Source organism: Oncorhynchus nerka, linkage group LG11 (assembly GCF_034236695.1).
Source record: "Oncorhynchus nerka isolate Pitt River linkage group LG11, Oner_Uvic_2.0, whole genome shotgun sequence".
Lineage (NCBI taxonomy): Eukaryota > Metazoa > Chordata > Actinopteri > Salmoniformes > Salmonidae > Oncorhynchus > Oncorhynchus nerka.
This window is the reverse complement of record NC_088406.1, coordinates 25,613,460-25,634,618: the sequence shown is the minus strand read 5'-3', so window position 1 is coordinate 25,634,618 and position 21,159 is coordinate 25,613,460. Positions and strand designations below refer to the sequence as shown.

General features: G+C 43.7%; 1 protein-coding gene across 4 annotated transcripts in view; it reads right to left on the bottom strand.

Annotated features, from left to right (window-relative positions):
* Window positions 1-21,159, bottom strand: part of LOC115136617 (eukaryotic translation initiation factor 4 gamma 1-like) — a 68,371-nt gene that overhangs the window by 47,088 nt on the left and 124 nt on the right. For all 4 annotated transcript variants that reach the window (XM_029672182.2, XM_029672183.2, XM_029672184.2 and 1 more), the window contains exons 2-8: window positions 14,159-14,240; window positions 13,946-14,063; window positions 13,742-13,825; window positions 11,341-11,373; window positions 8,057-8,077; window positions 7,527-7,694; window positions 6,750-6,849 (exon numbers count right to left, since the gene is read on the bottom strand). In XM_029672182.2, coding sequence (XP_029528042.1) covers window positions 6,750-6,849; window positions 7,527-7,694; window positions 8,057-8,077; window positions 11,341-11,373; window positions 13,742-13,825; window positions 13,946-14,020 — 481 coding nt within the window. In that variant the 5' untranslated portion in view covers window positions 14,021-14,063; window positions 14,159-14,240. The remainder of the gene's footprint in view (window positions 1-6,749; window positions 6,850-7,526; window positions 7,695-8,056; window positions 8,078-11,340; window positions 11,374-13,741; window positions 13,826-13,945; window positions 14,064-14,158; window positions 14,241-21,159) is intronic.

The window sequence follows — 21,159 nt, the reverse complement described above, 5'->3', positions numbered from 1 at the left end:
AAAGCAATCAAATGAAATCGTTTACCTTTGATGAGCTTCGGATGCTTTCACTCACGAGACTCCTAGTTAGACAGCAAATGTTCATTTTGTCCCATAAAGATCATTTTTATAGCCGAAATACCTCCTTTTTTTGTTCACGTTTTGTTGAGAAATCCACCGGAAATTGCATTCACGACAACGCCGAAAAGAACTCCAAATAAGATCCATAATATCGACAGAAACATGGCAAACGTTTTTTTATAATCGATCCTCAAGGTGTTTTTCAAATATCTATTCGATAATATATCAACCGGGACAATTGGCTTTTCAGTAGGAGCGAGAGGAACAATGGCCGCCTTTGTCTATTACGCACAAATCACTCTGAGAGCCACCACCTGACCACTGACGCAATGTTGTCGTTCACGCTCATTTTTCAAAATAAAAGCCTGAAACTATGTCTAGTGGCTGTAGACACATTAGGGAAGCCATAGAAAAAGGAATCTGGTTGATATCCCTTTCAATGGGCAATAGGGATGCATAGGAACACAGGGGTTTCAAAATAAGAGTCACTTCCTGATTGGATTTTTCTCAGGCTTTCGCCTGCATTATCTGTTCTGTTATACTCACAGACAATATTTTTACAGTTTTGGAAACGTTAGAGTGTTTTCTATCCTAAGCTGTCAATTATATGCATATTCTAGCATCTGGTCCTGAGAAATAGCCCGTTTACTTTGAAACTCGTGTCCCCTAGTTTCAAGAGGTTAATGTGCGAAAGTTACATATTCCAAAAAAATCTTTTTGAATTTCGCACGCTGCCTTTTCAGTGGAATGCTGTCGAGGTGTGCCGCTAGCGGAACCCCTGCGCTAGAAAGGTTAACCTCTCTAGGGTAGGGGGCAGCATTCGGAATTTTGGATGAAAAGCATGCCCACATTTAACAGCTTGCTACTTGGGCCCAGAAGATATGATATGCATATAACTTGTAGATTTGGATAGAAAACACTCTAAAGTTTCCAAAACTGTTCAAATAGTGTCTGTGAGTATAACGGAACTGATTTAGCAGGTGAAAACCTGAGAAAAATCCATTCAGGAAGTCGTTTGTTTTGTGGTTTTGTAGTTTTCTATTCAATGCCATTACAGTATACATTGACTTAGGACTCCATTTGCAGTTTCTATGCCTTCCACTAGATGTCAACAGTCTTTAGAAATCGTTTCAGGCTTGTATTCTCATAAATGAGGGAATAAGACCAGTCTGAACGAGAGGACCCTAACGTGACCGAGTTTTTTCAGGCGCATGTGCATTTCTTGTTTACCTTTTATATTGACGACGTTATTGTCCGGTTGAAATTTTACAAATCATTTAAGCTAAAAATCTACCTGAGGGTTGAATATAAACATCGTTTGACATGTTTCTATGAACTTTACGGATACAATTTGGATTGTTTTGACTGAGTTTGAGCCTGTGGATTACTGAAGAAAACAGAGCTAACAAAAAAGGAGATTTTTGGATATAAAGAGACTATCGAACAAAAGGAACATTTATTGAGTAAATGAATGTCTTCTGATTAACACCATATGAAGATCATCAAAGGTAAGGGATTAATTTTATCTCTATTTCTGAGTTTTGTAACGCTTCTGCTTGGCTGGTTGCTGTTTGTAATAATTTGTCAACTGGGCTATGTTCTGGGCCAGGTATGTTCTGGGATAGGTATGCTTTCGCCAAAAATCATTTTATAAATATGACACTGCGGTTGGCTTAACAAGACGTTAATCTTTAAACCTAATGTAAAGTATGTTTTGTCTTCTGAATTTTTATAATGAGCATTTCTGCAATTGAATTTGGCGCTCTGCAACCTCACTGGATGTTGGCCAGAAGGGACGCTAGCGTCCCACGTACCCTAGAGAGGGTAACAGCTTCTACCTTCAAGCCGTAAGACTGCTGAACAATTAATCAAATGGCCACCTGGACGATTTAAATTGCCCCCCACCCCTGTTTCCACACTGCTGTTTATTATCTATGCAGTCACTTTACACCTACCTACAGTTGAACTCAGAAGTTTACATACACCTCAGCAAAATACATTTAATCTGTTTTTCACAATTCCTGATATTTAATCCAAGTAAAGATTCCGTCTTGGTTCAGTTAGGATCACTACTTTATTTTAAGAATGTGAAATGTCAGAATAATAGCAGAGAGAATTATTTATTTCAGCTTTTATTTCAGATGGGTCAGATGTTTACATACACTCAATTAGTATTTGGTAGCATTGTCTTTATAATGTTTAACTTGGGTCAAATGTTTCAGGTATCTTTCCACAAGCTTCCCACAATAAGTTGGGTGAATTTTATCCCATTTCCCCTGACAGACACGGTGTAACTGAGTCAGGTTTGTAGGCCTCCTTGCTCGCACACGCTTTTTCAGTTCTGCCCACACATTTTCTACAGGATGGAGGTCAGAGTTTATGATGGCCACTCCAATACCTTGACTTTGTTGTCATTAAGCCATTTTGCTACAACTTTGGAAGTATGCTTGGGGTCATTGTTCATTTGCAAGACCCATTTGTGACCAAGCTTTAACTTCCTGGCTGATGTCTTGAGATGTTGCTTCAATATATCCAATATATATAATTTTCCTCCTCATGATGCCATGTATTTTGTTGAAGTGCATCAGTCCCTCCTGCAGCAAAGCACCCCCACAACATGATGCTGCCACCCCCGTGTTTCACGGTTCGGATGGTGTTCTTTAGCTTGCAATCCTCCCCCCTTTTTTCTCCAAACATAACGATGGTCATTATGGCCAAACAGTTCTATTTTTGTTTCATCAGACCAGAGGACATTTCTCCAAACAAGTACGTGGCTTCTTCCTTCCGGCGCCGACAGAGATGGCCGCCTCGCTTCGCGTTCCTAGGAAACTCTGCAGTATTTTGTTTTTTATTGTGTTATTTCTTACATTGTTACCCCAGGAAATATTAGGTTTTATTACATACAGTCGGGAGGAACTATTGGATATGAGAGCAACGTCAACTCACCAACATTACGACCAGGAATACGACTTTCCCGAAGCGGATCCTCTGTTTGGTCCACCACCCAGAACAATGGATCGGATCCCAGCCGGCGACCCAAAACAACGGCACTGCAGAGGGGCAGACGGAGCGGTCTTCTGATCAGGCTCCGTAGATGGGCACATCGCACACTGCTCCCAAGCATACTACTCGCCAATATCCAGTCTCTTGACAATTGGGTAGACGGAATTCGAGCGAGGGTTGCCTTCTAGAGAGACATCAGTGATTGTAATGTTCTTTGTTTCACGGAAACATGGCTCGCTCAGGATACGTCATCAGAGTCGGTATAGCCACCCTGCTTCTTCACGCATCACGCAAACATCTCTCTGGTAAGAAGGGTGGGGGTGACTTCAACGGTACAAATGACCTCGACTAACCTGCACATTGACTTGGTACCGGTACCCCTGCACATTGACTTGGTACCGGTACCCCTGCACATTGACTTGGTACCGCTACCCCTGCACATTGACTTGGTACCGCTACCCCTGCACATTGACTTGGTACCGCTACCCCCGCACATTGACTTGGTACCCTGCACATTGACTTGGTACCGCTACCCCTGCACATTGACTTGGTACCGCTACCCCTGCACATTGACTTGGTACCGCTACCCCTGCACATTGACTTGGTACCGCTACCCCTGCACATTGACTTGGTACCGCTACCCCTGCACATTGACTTGGTACCGCTACCCCTGCACATTGACTTGGTACCGGTACCCCTGCACATTGACTTGGTACCGCTACCCCTGCACATTGACTTGGTACCGCTACCCCTGCACATTGACTTGGTACCGCTACCCCTGCACATTGACTTGGTACCGCTACCCCTGCACATTGACTTGGTACCGGTACCCCTGCACATTGACTTGGTACCGCTACCCCTGCACATTGACTTGGTACCGTACCCCTGCACATTGACTTGGTACCGCTACCCCTGTATATAGCCTCGTTATTGTTATTTTATTGTGTTACAATTAAAAAGTATTTTTTTGTTTATTTAGTCAATATTTTCCTAACAATTTCTTGAACTCCACTGTTGGTTAAGGGCTTGTAAGTAAGCATTTCACGGTAAGGTGAATTCTGTTGTACTCTGCGCATGTGACATAAAATTTGTTTTGATAAACTGGGCATGTCAAATCTAGTGTGATGGCTTAAGGGGATGAAATGAAGAGGCATTTCTGGAATGATCACTACCGCACTACATAGGCCCCTTTCAATGTCAATCCGTCACCAGCTAACATGTACTCAATCTGCTTCCATCTTCCCCTCTAGTTCCCACTCCCTCAGGTGTGAAAATCTCAAAAGGATTGTGTAGGTGAAAACAGTCAAGTGGAAGTTCCACTTTGCCTACTGAAGAGCTAGGCCGGAGGAGCCATCACCATACTGCTTACACATATCCAGTCCTTTCAGGTACCATAATTTCTGGACTATTAAGCGCACCTGAATATAAACCGCACCCACTGAATTATTAAAAAATATGTATTTTGTACATAAATAAGCCGCACATGTCTATAAGCCGCAGGTGCCTACCGGTACATTGAAACAAATGAACTTTACACAGCCTTTAAACGAAACACGGCTTGTAACAAAAATAAATAGGCTTTAACGAAACACGGCTTGTAACAAAAATTAAAACAGTAGCCTACCAAGAAAGTCATTGGTCACTATCTTCCTCCTCCTGTGCACTGAAACCACTGAAGTCATCTTCGGGGTCGGAGTTGAATAGCCTCAGAATTGCTTCATCCGATGTTGGATCGTTTTCATTGTCGCTCTCGTCACTTTCATCCGGAGGCAAATACCCCGCTGAGCTCATGCTGCCCCTTCAACACGCAGCAGTCCAGCCTTTCAAAACCCGTTGATGATAGTGGATTTTTTGACAATGCTCCACGCTATCAGGACCCACTGGCAGACTTGACCATAAGTTGCTCTTCGCATGCGGCCCCCCGTTTTAGTGAAGGATTTCTCCCCACTTGTCATCCAAGCCTCCCACTGAACACGGAGCGCCACCTTAAATGCACCATTTACACTGATGTCGAGTGGCTGCAAATACTTTGGGCCATCTGCTTTTCTTCCCTCTGAAAGGTGTGTTGTCTTTTTGCACCGAGTCAGTTCCTCACGCTGCTTTCCAACATCTTATAATCGACTCATTATTCCCATGCAGCAGCTCTATTTCCTTTTCCAACAGCCAGATCGATCGCCTTCAACTTGAAAGCTGCATCATATGCATTTCTCCGTGTCTTTGCCATGATGAGGGTGACAAAATGACTACCGTAATCAGAATGATGGGAAGTTTGAGCGCGCTCGATTTACGTCACATTATGTGATGGTGCTCAGTTTTTTGGCGGCATGAATCTTGTGAAAGCGGGAAAAATCCATAAATTAGCCGCGTCATTGTATAAACCGCGAGGTTACCAGTGTGGGAATAAAGTAGCGGCTTATAGTCCGGAAATTACGGTAGTTTAAAACAGCCAATGGGAGAATGAGCATAATGGAAGCAAGACAAATCTGTGAGGGACTGGGGGGGGGTGATATTTGAGTTTCACACACATTTTACATTTACATTTAAGTCATTTAGCAGACGCTCTTATCCAGAGCGACTTACACCTCCAGAGCACCAGCTTCAAGACTAGTATTTGCTGCCAAAACTGGAAGAAGCACCAGTGAGCTGAGCCTGAGGTCACACTGACTTCCCTTCCTACTGGAGCAGACTCAAATACATTCCTGCCCCGGTCTCAAAACACACACGCATACAGGCAGAGGCTCTGTGCAGGTTTGTCTGTCTTTCCATGGTTGCAGAGGCCCAAACAAAAAGGGAGTCAATGTTAGTGGGAGACTGGTGCATGTGTGTGACAGTGCATGTGTTAGCCAGGTGCGAGTACAGTATGAGAGAACATGAGTCAGTACCTTTGTAGGCATTGAGCGAGCACGTGACTAACATAAGCACACAAGCTAAGTCTATTAGACTGGCAGCACGAGGGAACATTTCAGAAAATGTGCTCACTCCTCTAAATGTTTTAGCTCAGAAGGAAGAAAGATTTCTCGTCTGCAGTTGAAAAACAGCTCTACATTGACATCTGACCAGATCTATACAAAGTACACACACACAGAAATATTGATATGCAGAAATATATCTACACACACACAAGCAACCACACATCAACTCCCCCCCTCTCTCTTGTATACCATGTTGGAGTAATGCATGTCAAGACTTAACATTTCTAAAGTAGACTCCATATACTGGCTGGTCACTGTTCAACTGTGCAGACAGACCAAGCCACTACATAGCACACAGACTTGTGAGCAGGGTCACCAAGCTTGTTTTCAGGACAACCAGTGAGCTTTCTGTAGCCCCTGTACTGGCAAACACATACCACTAGAGGGCACTCATACTCTGCATCACCAGCCCAGAGGCCTTCGTTACCCGACAAAATGAACAGTTAAGTTAAGAAATTTGAAACAACACTGTTGGGAATGACTTATTGGTGCTGAAATAAGTAACAGGTTTGGAATTTGACCTGTGTATCAGGGTTGAATTCAATTTCACTTGAATTTAGTCAATTGAAATTCTGTTGAAAATACATTTCAATTAAACTCAGGAATTGACATCCCTGTTTTCAGTGTGTCCAGGAGAGAGCAGTGTTAAGCTGAGGCCTGTGGTTTTGGGTAAAGGTGGGCATCGGCAGGCGAGGCCCAAACAGAGCCTCTTACCATATGTACCATATTCAGCTGGGCTGGTGCCTGGGTAGAAGCCTGGAGTGCCCGGTGGGACCGGGTACTGCTGAGGGGTGGCCACGTACGTTGACCGGTACTGAGGGAGAGAGACATGACAGAATGGTTTAGATATTATCTAAAAGGGTACATTGTATAATGTTCCCCAAGCCCAGAGTATTACAGGCAAGCTAAAATTCAACTACAAAACAATGAGTAGGATGGAAAAGGTGCTAAGACAGCCTGCCAACTAGTATTTGATCTAACTCATTCAACACACACACCTATACCTTTCTTTGTCCCACACACAAGGCAGGAAAACCTCTCTTAAGGTTTAACTTGCACCCCTCTACCTCCCTCTAACACACAGTAACAGCCATCCGTCTCTCTCTGTGGTGCTTTTAAGCACTGCACAATCAGGAAGGGACTGGAGGGTCAGCTGATCGCCTGGGGAAGGGGAGAGGGGCATTTTTCCCAGCACTGGCTCCATAGAGCGGAGGCCAGACTCAGCAGAATCTGTCCCTGAGCCAGGGGGTCACCAGACCACTCCATGTGGGGCCTCCCTCACAGACGGGGAGGGGGACTGCCTTGCTAGTTGCTACCAGACCTGGTTTCAAAAAGCATTTCCTTTCTTTCCAAATACCATAGCTGCGTTTGATTGAGCTTGCCTGGTGCAAAGGAACAGTCCCAAAAGGTATAGTGAATGTCTGAGTAAAGAGAATGACAGTGGCCTAGTATAGATGGAGCACCCTGGTGGAAGGGACGGGGTGAAGTTACCTGTCCGGGTATGAAGTAGGCGGGGCCCTGTTGGTTGGGGAAGGGGATCTGCTGTGAGGGGATCATCATCATCTGTTGGCCCGGCTGGTAGACGTGTGTGGGCGCCACAGGCCTTGGCGTGCTGCTGGGGGGCACCCGGGGGGCATTGCTGGGCCGGCTGTAGTACGGCTGGAGAGAGGAAGGAGAAGGAGGAGAGAGGAGCAAGTTATGGAAAAGTCCTCTTTAGTAAAGAACATTCAACAATTAAAACATTAAGAGGACTATTATATTTCCCCTTGCCATTCCTTATGGCAGTTAATACTACAACAATTTTAACAGTCTGTTCTGACACTTTAACAGCATATTCATAAAGGCAGAATCCAAACTGCTAAAAACCGAATAAGACTAGAATGTTCTGTGTTGCTTCATTTACATTCTGATGCTTCTCTTTAGGCAAAACTAAAGCCAAAAAATGGCAGGACCACAGGCACGAACACTGCCAACTACAGACAGACTGACTCCTCTGGAAAAATAAAGAGGAGAAGTGTTACCTGCAGTGACCTGAATCCTCCCTTCAGCAGCACATCCCATAGACACCACGTGAATGCACACGGACGCAAGAGAGAGGGGGGAGGGAATGAGAGAGGGGGAGAGGGAATGAGAGAGAGAATGAGAGAGGGGGAGAGAGAATGAGAGAGGGGGAGAGAATGAGAGAGAGAATGAGAGGGGGAGAGGGAATGAGAGAGGGGAGAGGGAATGAGAGAGGGGGAGAGGGAATGAGAGCGGGAGAGAGAAAGAGGGGGAGAGGGAGAGAGAAAGAGGGGGAGAGGGAGAGAGAAAGAGGGGGAGAGGGAGAGGGAATGAGAGCGGGGAGAGGGAATGAGAGCGGGGAGAGGGAATGAGAGCGGGGAGAGGGAATGAGAGCGGGGAGAGGGAATGAGAGCGGGAGAGGGAATGAGAGCGGGAGAGGGAATGAGAGCGGGAGAGGGAATGAGAGCGGGGAGAGGGAATGAGAGCGGGGAGAGGGAATGAGAGTGCGGGGAGAGAGAATGAGAAAGGGGGAGAGGGAATGAGAATGAGAGAGAGAGAATGAGAGAGGGGGGAGAGAATGGGAGAGCAGCAGTCAGTTGATAGAAAGCAGAGAACCTATCCCCACAGTAGTGAACTAACAAGCAGAATGCATCCCTAGTCCTTTAAAAATACAGGTGTGTGAGCAACTGTGTCCATGCGCAAAGTTAACACTGAGTCGGTGTGTGTGTGTCAGGGTTTCCGTTAGGAAAATATGGCGCCGGACATTTGGATTTTTTTTACCAGACCAATATGCATTGGGTGCATAACCTGATTAGGGCATCCACCCACTATGCTCAGAATGACAAAAATCACATTTAGTATATGGTAATTCATATGAACAGAACATGCAAGTGGAGAATGTAACAATGTACGGTCCTTCTTACTGAATTCTGATGTGCACTTTAAACATGTTAGAATAACTGTCTTTTCCTATTTAACTTTTCCTCAGCCAGCAAGAAGAGTAACAAACAGCAAAATCACTAGTCTGTCAATCAAGAGTAGAAAGGTTTGCTACTTATTTTATTGGTCAGCTTGTTGAGAAATAGCCTATTCCAAACAGACTCATACAACCAGTAGGCTATATAAAAAGGCTACATAAAAAAATAAAAACAGAAAGCAATGAGTCTGAGGCAACAGACCAGAACTAGTTTAAAATGTTGATAAAATATTATTTCTTCACATTATAAGCGCAGCAATGCACACAATGCAGTCGGGAATGAACCAGAAACGATAGTTGTCAAAAGGGCACAACACATGCGAGCACTTTCAAGTGACAAAAATGAACATGTCAAAAAGAGAGATCTAATAGGCTACTTTGAAGCAAGGTAAGAAATGCCTCAATGTACTGAACTAAAATATAAACGCAATATGTAAAGTGTGGTCCCATGTTTCATGAGCTGAAATAAAGAGATCCCACAAATGTTGTGAAGAAATGTGTTTAGATCCCTGTTCGTGAGCATTTTTCCTTTACCAAAACAATCCATCCACCAGACAGGTGAGGAATATCAAGAAGCTGATTAAACAGAATGATCATTACACAGGTACATCTTGTGCTGGGGACAATAAAAGGCCACTAACATGTGCAGTTGTCACACAACAATACCACAGATGTCTCAAGTTGAGGGAGCCTGCAATTGGCATGCTGACTGCAGCAATGTCCACCAAAGCTGTTGCCAGAGGATTGAATGTTCATTTCTCTACCATAAGCCGCAACCAACTTCGTTTTAGAGAAATTATGTCCAACCGGCCTCACAACCGCAGACCACGTGTAACCACGCCAGTCCAGCATCTCCGCATCTGGCTTCTTCATCTGTGGGATCGTCTGAGATAAGCCACCCGGACAGCTGATGAAACTGTGGCTTTGAGCAAACCAAAGAATTTCTGCACAAACTGTCAGAAACCATCTCAGGGAAGCTCATCTGTGTGCTTGTTGTCTTCACCAGGGTCTTGACCTGACTGCAGTTTGGCGTCATAACCGACTTCAGTGCGCAAATGCTCACCTTCGATGGCCACTTGCACGCTAGAGAAGTGTGCTCATCACAGATGAATCCCGGTTTCAAATGTACCGGGCAGATGGCAGGCAGCGTGTATGGCGTCGGGTGGGCAAGCGGTTTGCTGATGTCAATGTTGTGAACATGGTGGCGGTGGGGTTAAGGTATGGGCAGGCATAAGTTACGGACAATTTACACGATTGCATTTTATTGATGGCAATTTTAAATGCACAGAGATACCGTGTCGAGATCCATACCAGATAGTGACTGGCTTTCTGATCCCCATCCATACTTTTATTTATTGTTTAAATGTTAAGGTATCTGTGACCAAACTCATTAGGGCCTAACTGATTTCCTTATATGAACTCTAACTCAATTAAATCTTTGAAATTGTTTCATGTTATATTTTTGTTCAGTGTATGTATTAAAACGTTTAGGTTTCAAACAATTAAGTATATGTCTTCAAAAAGCAAGTTGCCTCCAGCTCATTGCAAAGTGGTGTGTGACGCGCTGATGAAGTCTGCCTTATGTTGCAGTTTGATGCCGCCTTCAAAACAACTTGGAACGCGGAAATCTCTGACTTCAGTGTGTTCAAGACAACTGGGGGGATAAAAAAATAATTTTGAACAGTCATCCAACTCAGGCCTCTTTCTAGAGCTCCGACTTTCCGACCTGAAAATCGCTGACATCATGATTTGGCCTTGTATTTTTCCAGAATTCCTAGTTGTCTTGAAAGCACCACAAGATGCTGCAGCAGCAGCTCTTGTGCTGTTCGACAGATGATTTTCTACTGAAAGGCTCTGTATCTGTATGCGTGTAATAAACAAGATACATAAATGAATATAATGTATTAGCCTACAAACCGATAAGCATGAGCAGTCAAACGTATTTCCATCAATGAATAGCCTAAAAAGCATTATTTCGAACTTTTTTTTTTTCTCCCCCTGGACAATTGTCTGGAGCCAATTTAATTTATCCGCTTATTTATTTATTTTTACAATTAATATGTAAATCGGACAAAAGCCAATAATTACCCGCTAAGGGAAATCCTGGTGTGTGAACATGACAAGTTCCCAATGAATAAGGGATCCCAGAATACTTTTGGAATAGGATTCTACAGCAGATTCAATCTCTTAGCCTACCAAAATAAACATGTGTAGGTTTTACAACATTCAGTGCTCAAAAACAGTTTAGAAATGCAAGTATAGAGAGAACTCTTACACTGCCCCTATTTCAACCCAGCCCACCCAAGTCCCTGGTTAGGCTGTTAGTACCTGTTGGTGTAAAGCACGGGGCCCAGGGGCAAACTAGAAAAGGAGAGCAAGACAGGTCACAGGTCAGAGGTTAATAGGACACCAGCTGGAGAGCAGCAGATTCAACCCTCCTCCATAGACACACACAAACACACAGAGTGAGAGATAGGCAGGCATGGAGCAGGGCTCAACAAGAGGATTCAGAACACTATACAGGTCTCATCTGAGAGAATGATTTTGCCTTCTAGCAGTAACAATGACAGGTTGGAGTGTGGAACGTACACTCACTGAACACTAAACAGTAAGAGATGGTATCAAGAGGAAAGAATGAGAGTTTACACGTAGCACGATTATGGCTGTCATGACATTTCGTCAGCCTGTGATTGTTGACCGTTAATTAACAAACACATTTAGCATCTCCTGGCTTACAAAGCCACTGATACAGACCTTTGGAATATTTACATTTTTAAAAAGTCTAATAAATCCATGTAATATAGCCCTCACCTTCAAAATAAATCCAATATTTATTTAAGACAGGTCTAAAGAAACATGAAGAAAATGTGTCCATTTCAGAAGAATAGAATAGCATACTCTGAGTTGTCCTTATATTAGGTCCTGATCTGGATATGTCATATGGCTGTGGGCTACACTAGTTCATTTAGCAGACAAGATTTGCTTAGAATTCCATGGCATTATTATATAGTATGAAGAACACAATTGATTTGAGGGAGTGAACACATGCGGCTATTCTGTGTTGAGTGTTTAACAAAGAAATATGTCCTCCTATATGCTTCATTTAGAGTTATTTATGTACCTTTAGTTCTACAAACGTTGGGCTATATGTTTAGATTATTAATACATTGGCTGCATGATGCGACTAATGATGATTTCAAAAAAGGTCACATGAAAAGGCATGAGCTCTGCTTTGTTTTTTTGTGCAGGCTGTACACACCTCATCAGTCTCTCATTCACAATTTGACAAGCAATTGATAATGTCTCGAATTCCTCGGCCTTTGTGTGGATGTAATGCTCTCTATAAAAATCTATGCCTTTTGCGGCCAGTGGCCATTGTGCCCTTGGGCTAAATATAATAATGATAATTCCCTTCTCCCTGAGTGCTGCATGCTCCGAAGCACCTGTCACTCACATGGCTCTCCAGCACGTGATCGGGTCTTTCTCACAGGTTACAAGTGAAGACAGACACATCAGGGACGCAACTGCACGCATTCTTCTGCAATTCCGAGGTACATATTAAAGATATTGGAAGAACTGTCCACATTTACTTCTTGTCAGTCAACAAGATGAGTAGGCCTAACGAACAGCAAAAGCACGAGCCTATGTCAATCTAATATCCCCCATAGTACAAAAGTTGACCTATTCTATTCTGTGCGAAAAATAAATAAGTCTGGGACAGTTGTGGTATGCGATAGATCCCAAATTAATACAACCCCTAGCGTCAATAAAAAAAAAAATTACGGAATGAGGCTGACAACATTTCAGAACGTAGCTTAAAATGTTGATAAACTATTAGGCTATTTCTTCACATTATAAGCGCAGCAATGTTCCATTGGAGGGAAACACCATTATCAAAAGTGACCGCAAATGCGATGACGTATGTAATGCTTTTATTATATAAAGGTGTATGTTTATGGTAAAAATTCACTAAATTTTAAACTCAACAGCTGCTTATTTATGCCAGTTAGGCTCTACACGACTTGTGAAGAGGGATTAATGTGCTTAATTTTAAGAAGTTATTTGACCACTTTAGTTGTGATACAAACCTTATTAAAACATATAAGCCTATGGGCTAAGCTACATGAGGTGCGCGCGCAACTCTGGTTCGAAAAAGTCCAAATTATATATAAGAAGTTTGTTTTGATTTATAAAGTACCATTATCATGCACCCGTCTCGAAACATGGGGGGGGGGATACATGTAATCGATGCACTTAAATAGCAAATGGAGGCTTTTCCCGTGGTACATTTTCAAGCCAGCCAGGTAGGCTATACTTCTATTTTAAAGAAAAGCCATGTGCTTAATATTAGGAAAGTTGAGAAATACATTTGAGAGGCATAGCCTATTGAAAGCTGATGGGATCCTCCTATTTTTAATAGAGGCCATCACTCTGTTTTCTCATGGAATTGGACAGCCTATAGAAATGTTGCGCAACATGAAGTGTTACAGCACTGAGTACCATGCAGTTAGCAAGTTTGGTAGGCTACTAATGACCATCTGGAGCATCAGAGCTTGGAGAAGCCTAATTACTAAACAGTCACTTGGAATTTGACTGCCTTCATGACTGTTAACCGCCGTTGTGGAGGTAATACGGTCACAACAGCCCTAAGCAGGATCTACATTCCTACCAATAGATTAAGATACTGTACTAGGGACTAAATGAAGCTGTGGGGTGACGGAGGGCGAACCTGTCGGTGCTGTGGTGCTGGGTTCATTTGTGGAGGTGGGGTGGCAAAGACAACAGAAGGGGGTTGTCCAGGAGGGAAGGTGGCCTGTGAAAGGGAAAGGAAAAGAGGGGAGAAACAGTGATCAACAATATGGTTACTGATTGGACAAACAACCATGAGACAAGATTGAAGCCCCAATTAAAACAAACAGTAGATTCCCATTACCTGTTGGATTCCGGGGGAGGGGGCAGGGTGGGTGGCAGAGGGGGGTCCCGTTATAGGCTGTGGTGCTTTATTCATTTCATGTGGTTCTGCATGGGCGCACTCGGACCTGTACAGAAATCTGAGAGGAGGAAGAGGGTGGAGGAGGTGAAGAGAGAATCAGGGATAGACTATGAGAGAGAGAATGGTGTTTAGGCGTTGTTGACCAGCACTCACACTTTGAACCGTGTTTAGTCCCAGGAATGGGAGCAAGGCTCGGTGGTGTGCCAATGTGGTGGTCGTCTGTCCTCTGATCGCCCTGTCAAAGAGAGAAGGAGAGAGAGAGAGGTCAGATTGGATTCATAACTGAGATGACAGAGACAATGGTTTGGTACACAGGGGATACTGGATTCATAACTGAGATGACAGAGACAATGGTTTGGTACACAGGGGATACAATTCTATTCCCCATGAGATAGGCATATTGTCAGGGACATCACAATACGATTTTACAATCCTATATGTAGGTTAGTGCGATTCAATACTGCGATTTGATGTTCCAAACATACCTATTGCTCACTATATGTCTGCTGCAGAGCATGAGAAAATTAGTTTTGATAAGTCATGAAAATAAGTGTTGAAAACATGTTGACTCACTATTTTTAAAAAGACAGAACAAGCTATATGATTAAAAATACCGGCGTTGGCACAGGTACAGCCAACGAGAGATAGACAGGGTTTATTCTGGTTCAGAAATTGTGCTTAGGTGGTGGGCGTGGCCATTGGAGTGGTCGCTACCCGAACATTTGAGGTCCTTCTGCTGTCCTCAGTGACAAAATGCAGCCGTTTAAAACCTAATTTCCTACAATTCCACAAGTCAGAGAAAAAGGTGCAGTTTTAAAGCCAATTTCCTGCAATTCTACACATTTTGCCATAACTTACCCTAGCCGAGTGACACAAACACAACTAAATTAATGGAGGCCCCAGGGCACGACAAAAATACTAATGAATGTGGTTCATTTGTGATTACTATTTTTAAGAACTAACAAACTCAGCAAAAAAAGAAACGTCCTCTTGCGGTCAACTACGTTTCCTTTCAGCAAACTTCACATGGTGTAAATATTTGTATGAACATAACAAGATTCAACAACTGAGACATGAGCTGAACAAGTTCCACAGACATGTGACTAACAGAAATTGAATAATGTGTCCCTGAGCAAAGGGCGAGTCAAAATCAAAAGTAACAGTCAGTATCTGGTGTGGTCACCAGCTGCATTAAGTTCTGCAGTGCATCCCCTACTCATGTATTGCACCAGATTTTCCAGTTCTTGCTGTGAGATGTTACCCCACTCTTCCACCAAAGCACCTGCAAGTTCCCAGATATATCTTGGGGGAATGAACCTAGCCCTTACCCTCCAATCCAACAGGTCCCAGATGTGCTCAATGGGATTGAGATCCGGGCTCTTCACTGGCCATGGCAGAACACTGACATTCCTGTCTTGCAGGAAATCACGCACAGAACGAGCAGTACGGCTGGTGGCATTGTCATGCTGGAGGGTCATGTCAGGATGTGCCTGCAGGTACCACGAGGGAGGAGGATGTCTTCCCTGTAACGCACAGCGTTGAAATTGCCTGCAATGACAACAAGCTCAGTCCAATGATGCTGTGACACACCACCCCAGACCATGACGGACTCTCCACCTCCAAATCGATCCCACTCCAGAGTACAGGCCTCATTTGTAACGTTCATTCCTTCAACGATAAATGGAAATCCGACCACACCCCAGGTGAGAAAAAAACGTGACTTGTCAGCGAAGAGCACTTTTTGCCAGTCCTGTCTGGTCCAGTGACGGTGGGTTTGTGCCCATAGGCGACGCTGTTGCCGGTGATGTCTGGTGAGGACCTGCCTTACAACAGGCCAACAAGCCCTCAGTCCAGCCTCTCTCAGCCTATTGCGGACAGTCTGAGCACTGGTGGAGGGATTGTGCATTCCTGGTGTAACTCAGGCAGTTGTTGTTGCCATCCTGTACCTATCCCCCAAGTGTGATTTTCAGATGTACCGATCCTGTGCAGGTGTTGTTACACGTGGTCTGCCATGTGTAACAGCTGTCCGTGGTGACTCCCTGTAGCACTGCTTAGGCGCCTCACAATACAGTCTCGCAATTTATTGCCCTGACCACATCTGCAGTCCTCATGTCTCATTGCAGCATGCCTAAGGCACGTTCACACAGATGAGCAGGGACCTGGGCATCTTTCTTTTGGTGTTTTCAGAGTCAGTTGAAAGGCCTCTTTAGTGTCCTAAGTTTTCATAACTGACATTAATTGCCTACCGTCTGTAAGCTGTTAGTGTCTTAACGACCATTCCACGGGTGCATATTCATTAATTGTTTATAATTCATTGAACAAGCATGGGAAACAGTGTTTAGACCCTTTACAAAGTTATTTGGATTTTTACGAATTATCTTTGAAAGACATGGTCCTGAAAAATGGACGTTTTTTGTTGTTGCTGAGTTTATATAGGCCCATTATCTTTTCTACATACTTTAAATCTTGTTTTAGTCATTTAAGTTCAAACTGAAAACATTTTTCCATCCCGAAAAATGATATGTATATATATATGTAAACACACAGTGCCTTCAGAAAGTACTTTTCCACATTGCTAGATTACAGCCTTATTCTAAAATGTGTTACATTTTTATTTTTCCTCATCAATCTACACACAATACGCCATAACAAAAACAGTTTTGTTTTTCATTTTCAACAGGACAATGACCCAAAACACCTCCAGGCTGCTTAATTAAGGGTTATTTGATCAAGAAGAGTGATGGAGTGCTGCATCAGATGACCTGGCCTCCACAATCACCAGACCTTAACCCAATTGAGATGGTTTGGGATGAGTTGGACTGCAGAGTGAAGGAAAAGCAGCGAACAAATGCTTAGCATATGTGGGATGTCCTTAAAGACTGTTGGAAAAGAATGCCACGGGTGTGCAATGCTGTCATCAAGGCAAGGGATGGCTAATTAAAATATATTTTGAATGTGTCATTTCATTGTTTTGATGTATTCACTATTATTCTAAAATGTAGAAAATAGTAAAAATAAAGAAAACCCTTGAATGAGCAGGTGTGTCCAAACTTGACTGGTAATGAACACAGTGTCTTCGGGAAAGTATTCAGACTCCTTGACTATCACGTTGTTACGCTACAGCTATAGTCTAAAGTTGATTAAATCGTTTTCTTGATGTTGCCACCACCATGCTTCACCGTAGGGACGGTGCCAGGTTTCCTTCTGATGTGACGCTTGGCATTCTGGCCAAAGAGTTCAATCTTGGTTTCATCAGACCAGAGAACCTTGTTTCTTGTTTAGGTGCTTTTTGGCAAACTCCAAGCGTGCTGTCATGTGCCTTTTACTGAGAACTGACTTCCGTCTGGCCACTGTACCATAAAGGCCTGACTGGTGGAGTGCTGCAGAGATGGTTGTACTTCTGGAAGGTTCTCCCATCTCCAAAGAGGAACCCTGTCTGAGGGACCATTGGGTTCTTGGTCACCTCCTTGAACAACGCCCTTCTCCCCAGATTACTCAGTTTGGCCAGCTCTAGGAAGAGACTTGGTGGTTCCAAACTTCTTCCATTTAAGAATGATGGCCACTGTGTTCTTCAGAACCTTCAATGCTGCAGAAATGTTTTGGTACCCTTCCCCAGATCTGTGCCTCGACTCTCAATCCTGTCTCGGAGCGCTACGAACTCATGGCTTGGTTTTTGCTCTGACATGCACTGTCAACCGTGGGACCGTATTTTGACAGGTGTTTACCTTTCCAAATCATGTGCCATCAACTGAATATACCACAGGTGGACTCCAATCAAGTTGTAGAAACATCATGGATGATCAATGGAAACAGGAGCTCAATTTCCAGTCTCATAGCAAAGGTTCTGAATACTTCGGTAAATAAGGTATCCGTTAAAAAAAAAAAAAAAATCTGAAAAACATTTTTCGCTTTGCCTTTATGGGTTATTGTGTGTGGGTTGATGAGGATTTTTTTATTTATTTAATACATTTTTAAATGTACATTTAAGTCATTTAGCAGACGCTCTTATCCAGAGCGACTTACAAATTGGTGCGTTCACCTTATAACATCCAGTGGAACAGCCACTTTACAATAGTGCATCTAAATCTTTTAAGGGGGGTGAGAAGGATTACTTTATCCTATCCTAGGTATTCCTTAAAGAGGTGGGGTTTCAGGTGTCTCCGGAAGGTGGTGATTGACTCCGCTGTCCTGGCGTCGTGAGGGAGTTTGTTCCACCATTGGGGGGCCAGAGCAGCGAACAGTTTTGACTGGGCTGAGCGGGAACTGTACTTCCTCAGTGGTAGGGAGGCGAGCAGGCCAGAGGTGGATGAACGCAGTGCCCTTGTTTGGGTGTAGGGCCTGATCAGAGCCTGGAGGTACTGAGGTGCCGTTCCCCTCACAGCTCCGTAGGCAAGCACCATGGTCTTGTAGCGGATGCGAGCTTCAACTGGAAGCCAGTGGAGGGAGCAAAATAAATAAGAATAACGTAACAAAATGTGGAAAAGGGGAAGGGGTCTGAATATGTTCCGTATACGCATGGACACGATTTGTATTATTTATTTTGTAACTGTTTAGACATAGGAGACCCACCCAAGACTTTTCTGTGCATAAAAATCCCTGGCAGTTTTAGCTATCTAGCATTTAATTGCTTTACAAATCCATACTTGGAGTCAAAGTATCGATATAATATCATCCAAAATATTACTGCAATATATAAATTGATTTTTTCCCCACCGCATCACTACTATAGTCCCAATAGAATATGTTGGGTTTCATCTAGCGGCCATTCACTCTTGAATTAACAGTAGACACACACACAAACCCTCTCTCCGTCTCAGCCACACACAAAGAGCAGTTGGGAAAAGCCCTTAGTCATTCTGAGTCAGTGTTTTCTAAGGGAAATTACACTTCTGGCAAGTGAAAGAAGCCAAAATAAACACTGACTACAAGACAGAGAAGAAAAGCACACGAAACAAACCCAGCACCTTTCAAATGGACAGGTGGAACAGCAAACTTAAAAGAAATGTTGAAATAGACATTTTCCACTAGCACTACTACACCCTCAGACCGGTGGGGGAGTTAGAAAGGAAATGGCAATGAGAGGTTGTGGTTGGTTAAGGTCAGAGACAGAGAGTGAGTTGGTGCTGAGTTGACACTCCGGAGCTAAAAAGGTCTCTCCAGTTTACGCAAAAGAAGCCAACAAGGGTCAGTTTGAGTCAAGTTCCAAAAATTCAGCCGCACAAATGTACGTAGAACTACGTAGTGATGCAAACAGACCTCCATCGCCTTAGTTTGCGTAGACTGTGTAGAGCCTTTTGGAGGGTCTCCCTGTGCTCACCCTGACAGCAAGACAACTAATGAAAAACTGATTCACCCTGAGGGGAAGAGCCCTATGTTTTTGGCCACACCCTATAGCTGAAGCCTAAATCGTTCCCTCTGGAAGGATGAGGGAGCACTTCACATACATGAAGGATTCAGTTGAGTTCCTTGATGAGCAAACAGTCATGGCCATATATCTCAATCACCTCCTATTCCAACAGCATTACCTGTGTGCATACTAAATAAAACCAGTATATATCCTACTCCCGCAGCAATAGTGCTGCAGTGCAGAACTGACCAGGCAGGATAGCCCAAGGGAGAAGGGTTTGAAGGGAGGGGGATGTGTGAAACCCAGCCGAGACCACACCCACCAGTCCCAGTCATCCAGCTGGCCTGACAGGCAGCAGAGGGTGATGAATGTGTATGTGTGGGGCGGGGACCTTCATTTTCAACCACCAATGCAACAGAGGCCTATGCATAATCCCAAAACGGACCCCATGACCTAGTGTGGGTGGGAGCACAAACGCCTAAGACACAGGCTGTCGCCATAACAAAGCAGAAAGGTGTGTGTTTACCTATGTACTAGTGGATTATTTGAGGTGTTAGTCTGTGTGAATGGTAGTATCATGGGAAGTTTAGTGTTTGTTATGCAGTCTCAAACCAAAAAGAGTGCTGAAGGGAATGACTAAACTGTGGCATCTACATGTCATGTTCGTAACGTTTGAATTGATAGCCTCTGATTCTCAGACATTGTTCACATATAACATAGCCTACCCGACAGTCGGCCTTAAAAGCACTGTACTGCCTGGATGGCCATGCACAAACACACTAGATGTGATGACCTCTGAAATGTCTGTTCAACTCGAAAGCTAAGTAACTGAACAGTACCAGCCAGGTCAATGGGCCGATGGCAGTGCCAAAAAAGTAATGCATTTCTGGTGGAAAGGAAGGAAAAAAAAACACCTGTCAAGACTGCACGTGTAGCTACTGCCAAATAAGGTTTATATGTAACCCATAGCTTAATATAACAAGCCTTACAGGGGACATCAGGGGCCAATTGTTTCTAAAGTATTGTGGTGTGTCATGCCCTAAAAATAAATTCCATTCCAATCACTACCCATCTGCCAGATCCCATCCCAGAGAGCATTTCAAATTGAAATGTGATAAACAACTTTACATCTGTTAAACAGAATTGAATGACAGTGTCCTCTGTATATTAGATTTGTATGATCAACAACGTTCTGAACATTGCAGGTGAGTGACCTCATTCCCAACACCGGGGCTTCCTAACCCTTTTCACCCTGGACCAGACGGGTTCTAGTCAATGACCGTACACTTGGCAAGCTACATCAGTTATTTGTTATTGATTATCACCACAATTCCACCACTACTGTTGTTATTTACAATAGCTGTAATTCAAGATGAGAGCCAAAGCTATTCAGAGAAAGGCATTTGGTAGAGGACTAATTAATAATGGGGTAAATCTGGGATCATGGCTCGCCTGCTTCCTCAAGGCTCACGAGCTGGCTCTGAAGCGGCATCCATTTTGAGCCGAGGTTCTCAGCCAAGTTCACGTGTCGGTAATCGCCGTATATCAGTAATCGCTTCTCTAATGCAGATGCTACTACAACAGAAAGACCAGACACCCCTGCGGACAGAATAGTTGTGCAGTCAAACAAAGTAGTTGAGCTAATGTCAAATGTATTATTCCCTACGCTACATTAGCATTAGAAGCCATACACCGGTCATTTTTCAGTCCCGCAAAACATACATAGCTACAAATTCACGGGACAACAAACAAGGCAGACCTGACGACTGTCACACAATAAACATTAATATTGCTAGCCACATGCATG